At 31.2% G+C, this 4,860-nt stretch overlaps 1 protein-coding gene across 1 annotated transcript; it reads right to left on the bottom strand.

Annotated features, from left to right (window-relative positions):
- Positions 1–847: 847 nt before the first annotated feature.
- LOC122270979 (zinc finger BED domain-containing protein 5-like) lies at positions 848–2,713 on the bottom strand. The gene has a single exon (XM_043050503.2). It carries the CDS (start codon positions 2,711–2,713, stop codon positions 848–850), a length of 1,866 nt encoding a protein of 621 aa, XP_042906437.2.
- Positions 2,714–4,860: the final 2,147 nt, after the last annotated feature.

The raw sequence follows: 4,860 nt of genomic DNA, 5'->3' as shown, positions 1-4,860 counted from the left end.
ACATCTTTCACATATCCATACACATTCGTATATTAAAAACACATTTCAGTTTAAATAATGTTCGATATTTAAATAAATGTGCGAGGTTTGAATTTTCAACTATGGTACAGCTGCTAACATTGCTATAGAGAAGTATTTAACAGAACCAAATCATGTTACTTGTATTACACATTAGTTACATACTTACACGGTGAAAATTTTTTTGTAAAATTACTGTATGATGATATTACTGTATGGTAATAAAATTTCTGGTAAAAATATAAAATAATTCTGGTATTAAAAACCAAAGTGCACTGTATTTAAATCATTCATTTGGTTATTTTTCTATTTATATGGTAACGGTTTACCGTATATTCTGGTTTTCAAAATTACATTTCTTATTACGAGACATTTAGTAAATACAAAATTGGAAAGTAAATTTAACCGAATAAATGGTTTTAACGCCATCCTCTAAGGCAGGGCTTCTTAAACTTTTTTACATAGCGACCCCCTTCAAGCTTAGGAAATTTTAAACGACCCCCTCCTCCATATAATGAAATATATATTAACCGTAGATGTAGATGTAATATCGCACTATTTTACAATGTAAATAAAATAAGGATTAAAGAATACGTACCCATTCATTTCACATATATATAATTGGAAACGTTGACGGGATATCGGTCGTAATAAAACACAATAAATAGAATGACATAAAACTATATATATATTTATTCAATAGAAAAAATAAACTTTTGTAACAATTTTTTTATAAGAAAACATAAAACTATATCTATATATTCAATAGAAAAAATAAACTTTTGTAACAATTTTTTTAATAAAAACATATTATTAACATCAAACAATATTAATGTGACGGATGTGATTGTTTATTTTTACACAAATAATTAAATCTAGGCTCAATTTGAGTTAGTGCAGATCGTAATAAATTTTCAACGTTTATTAAAGTTGAACGGTATTTTGATTTTATGTAAGTTAATGTGGAAAAGGCTGATTCACATAAATATGTTGTACAAAATGGCAGTAATTTGTTCATTGCCATTTCCGATAGTAGGGGATATTCTGATTTGATTTCTATCCAAAATTCATGCACAGGCACTTGAGAAAATCTAAGTCGCAAGGTAGTATCACTTGTTAATTCGGCAAATTCTTCTTGTGCTTTTAAGTTTAAAAAATTAATTTCTTCCATTTCAATTGAAAATGGATTGCAAATCCATTGTTGTGTATCGATATCATTGGGAAAATACCTATGCATGTAAACTTCCATATCCTTCAAATGATTAACTATAATTTTTGTTATAGGAGTATCTTTTTTTGAAATATTGTTACTAATTATATACTCGTCAGTAAATGGAAACATTTCGAGCGATCCACTTTCCACTCTGTTCTTCCATATAAGAATTTTTTTAACAAAGGCCTCAAGTTTATTTTTTAACATAAACATATTAACGCAGACTCCCTGCATTGATAAATTCATATCATTGATTTTATCAAAAATATCTGCCAAATAGCATAGCTTGAGAAGCCATAAATTATCTTGAAAATAATCGGCCAAATTAGAATTTTGCTCTGTTAGAAATATAAGAACTTCATCTTTTAAAGTTAATAATCGTTTCAAACTTCGACCTCTTGATAGCCACCTAACTTCAGCATGTAGCAATAAACTTGTATAATCCGAATCCATATCAATGCACAAATTTTTAAACAATCGACTATTAAGTGCTCGACTTTTAATAAAGTTAATGATTTTGACTGCATCAAAAAACACAGTGTTTAATTCTGGTGCAATTTTTTTAACAACAAGTGCCTCTCGGTGAATCATACAATGTGTAAATGTAATATGATCATTTCCAGCTTTAACAAATGCTGTAAAACCAAGATCTTGTCCGGTCATTGCTGCAGCACCGTCCGTGCACACACCAACACAATTTTTCCAATTTAATCCTTCTTTTTCAAAAAACTCATTTACTTTTTTATATATATCTTTTCCACGAGTATGACCTTCCAGAGGACGACAAAACAGTATATCTTCATGAATGCTTCCCTCATAAATATATCTTACAAAAAGTAACAACTGTGCCATTTTTGAAATGTCTGTCGACTCGTCCAGTTGTATTGCAAACTTTGAGCTGTCTTTAAGCCTCATAAGAAGCTGTTGAAATTGATCATTGCTAATGTCTGAAATTCTTTTGGACACAGTGTCATTTGATAATGGAATTTTACTAATTTCAGCAGCATACTGTTTTCCATGAACAATTTCAGACATTCTTATAGCTGCAGGTAGTAAAAGTTGCTCTCCAATAGTAAAAGGCTTTTTCGTTTTTGCTATCAAATACGAAACTTCATACGATGCCAATAGATATTTATCATTCAAAGTAACATACTTCTCCAAAGTGTTCTTTTCTTTATTTGATGTTTGCAAAAGACGCTCAAAATATTCTATTGGCTTTTTTGATAACGTTGCATGTTTAGTATTCAAATGTCGTTGCAGTTTTGACGGTTTCATGCTTTCTGCAGCCAAAACTTCTTTGCAAATTAAGCACACTGGTTGTTCTTCATTGTTGTGAGAAGAGCATGTGAAGCCATACTGCAAATATGATTCGTCATATTTTCTTTTTTTTGTTTTGCTAGAAGTCGGATTTGAAGCACTGCAACTTGGTTGTGACGGCGTGGCAGACTTATTAGTTGGAATTTTAATTAGCCATTTATCCATGATGGTTAAATAATAATAAATAATTAAACAAAATGTAGTTGAACTTTAACGTAATAATTAAAAACACCAACTGAAAATTACACAGTAAATACACACATGTCACTACGAAGACAAAGCTGAGTCCAAACTGAAGTACAAACAGAAAAATAACTACACTCGAATCTTTACCAGTGCAATGACAACAAATTACGATCAGATCAACCCCGACGCATGGCGTGTTCAAAGTGTGCAGCGCACAAAGGCACCGTATCACAAAGACGCCGAAAAAGAAGCTTTCATTTAATTTTTTTTATTATTCTTTTATAAAAATAATATGCCGATTCGCCTAGCCTAGCTTGATTATGCTTCCGTATTGTATGTGTAAGCTGTAAGGCGACGCGGCGTCTGGGTACTTATAATCACTAAGTTATCTTGCAAACACTGACGCCGGCGGCCAGACATCAATGTCGAACGTTCAGTTGAAAATCGAGGAGCGCGTTGAATTTATTATTTTAAATGCTACTTCCATATTTTCATTTATAGGCCCTACATAACAGTTTTGCATTGCCACTTTTTTCAAAAAATAGTTATAATAAAACTACAATAGTATTTTGTATGATTTTTATTTTTATTTATATTTGTACGTAGTGTGTATACTAATTTTAAAATTTTATTTATAATGATTGAAAAGTATCAGATCTTTGCGACCCCCTTTCAGTAGTCTCGCGACCCCCCTGGGGGTCGCGACCCACAGTTTAAGAAGCCCTGCTCTAAGGTATCATGATAAAATTATCAAATTTTTAGCATTTACCAAATTTTATCACAGATTAAAAAACTATATTTTATTGTTATTTTACCAAAATCATTTGCAAAGTGCTTTGGTCAAAATTGCCGATCTTTTTGGAGCTCCCATCGAGTCTAAAATACGGAAAATTTTCCCTTATTCTGGTTGTTCTGACCAAACTTTTTTCTCAGTGTACCTTACCTTTGAGCGAATGAACTCACCCTTCTAATATCAAGCATATATGTATTAACAAAAAGGTCAGACCCTCGTATTAGCTGGTGATCACCAGCTAATACAAGGCTCTGACTTTTATGTTATGATTACAACCTTAATAACGGCATTTTCGAAGTGGAATTAAAATTGAATGTGCTAGACAGCATGTTACAGCATGAAAATTTCATCAATATCTTTAAAAAGTCGAAATTCTTCGGTCATAAAAATCACCTTTCAGCAATATTCTGCACCAGCAGGAAAAATAAAAGTACTCAGTGAATGTACAAGATAATGCACTTAATGCACAAGAGTGGTCACCTTATTTATTTGATTAGAGTTTTACGAATTTTTGGTCTGTCTTGGAGACAAAAATTTGTACTAAACCTTATAAGAGTTTGGCAATATTTAAAATATTTCAACAAGGAATGGGATAAAAATAGGTTGGTGATTAAGATCAAAGGTGGTCATTTTGAAAATGTATAAATGCGTTACAGGTAGTAATGTTTTTTGTTTATTTGAGTATTAAAATAAGCATTAAACTTAATTTTGCATTTAAGTAATTCCTTCCAAGTATTTCTTGTATTTACAATGTTCATGAAATAGCACATCAAAGTAAATTTTGTTATCTCTTACTATCTATTTATTTAATAATACGCATGTGCTAAAATTTTAATTAAAATAATGGTATTTCAGAGCTTTGAATTTTTTTAAGAAAAAAGCAGCTGTTGGGGAGAAAGTATGCTATCCTGGGCAGGACTGATTAAGTTGTGAAAAAAGTGTACTAAGCTTAGCTTGTTTTCTGTGATATTTATACGAGCAACAAAAAGTTAATTCATTTCTTATTGAAATCATGAAAAGTAAATAAAAATGCATTTTTAAGTACTCAAAAGCTACCATTAATTCTTAAAAACGCACCTATTAATCAACAGATCTACAGTTTTTGGTTGTTCACACTTATAGATCAAGTAGGGTGATTAACAAACAATTTAAAGATTAAAGGGAAAGAACGGTTTATCTTCATGAAAACTGATTTTGAGAAAAATAAAACATTCGTGCTTGGACTGGAGCTGTTTTTTTCCCCAACACGGCCTATCTTCACTGTGTAGTAATTCTTGGGGTGAGCCGACTTTCAGCGAAATTTATTTGCCAAAGCTTAGTAATCCTCAACATG

Source organism: Parasteatoda tepidariorum, chromosome X1 (genome assembly GCF_043381705.1).
Source record: "Parasteatoda tepidariorum isolate YZ-2023 chromosome X1, CAS_Ptep_4.0, whole genome shotgun sequence".
In the NCBI taxonomy this organism is placed as follows: domain Eukaryota; kingdom Metazoa; phylum Arthropoda; class Arachnida; order Araneae; family Theridiidae; genus Parasteatoda; species Parasteatoda tepidariorum.
Note: the sequence above shows the minus strand (reverse complement) of the source record. Positions and strands in the feature narration are given on the sequence as shown.

Coding starts and splice junctions, on each gene's coding strand:
- LOC122270979 (XM_043050503.2), bottom strand. CDS start 2,713: ATGGATAAATGGCTAATTAAAATTCCAACTAATAAGTCTGCCACGCCG.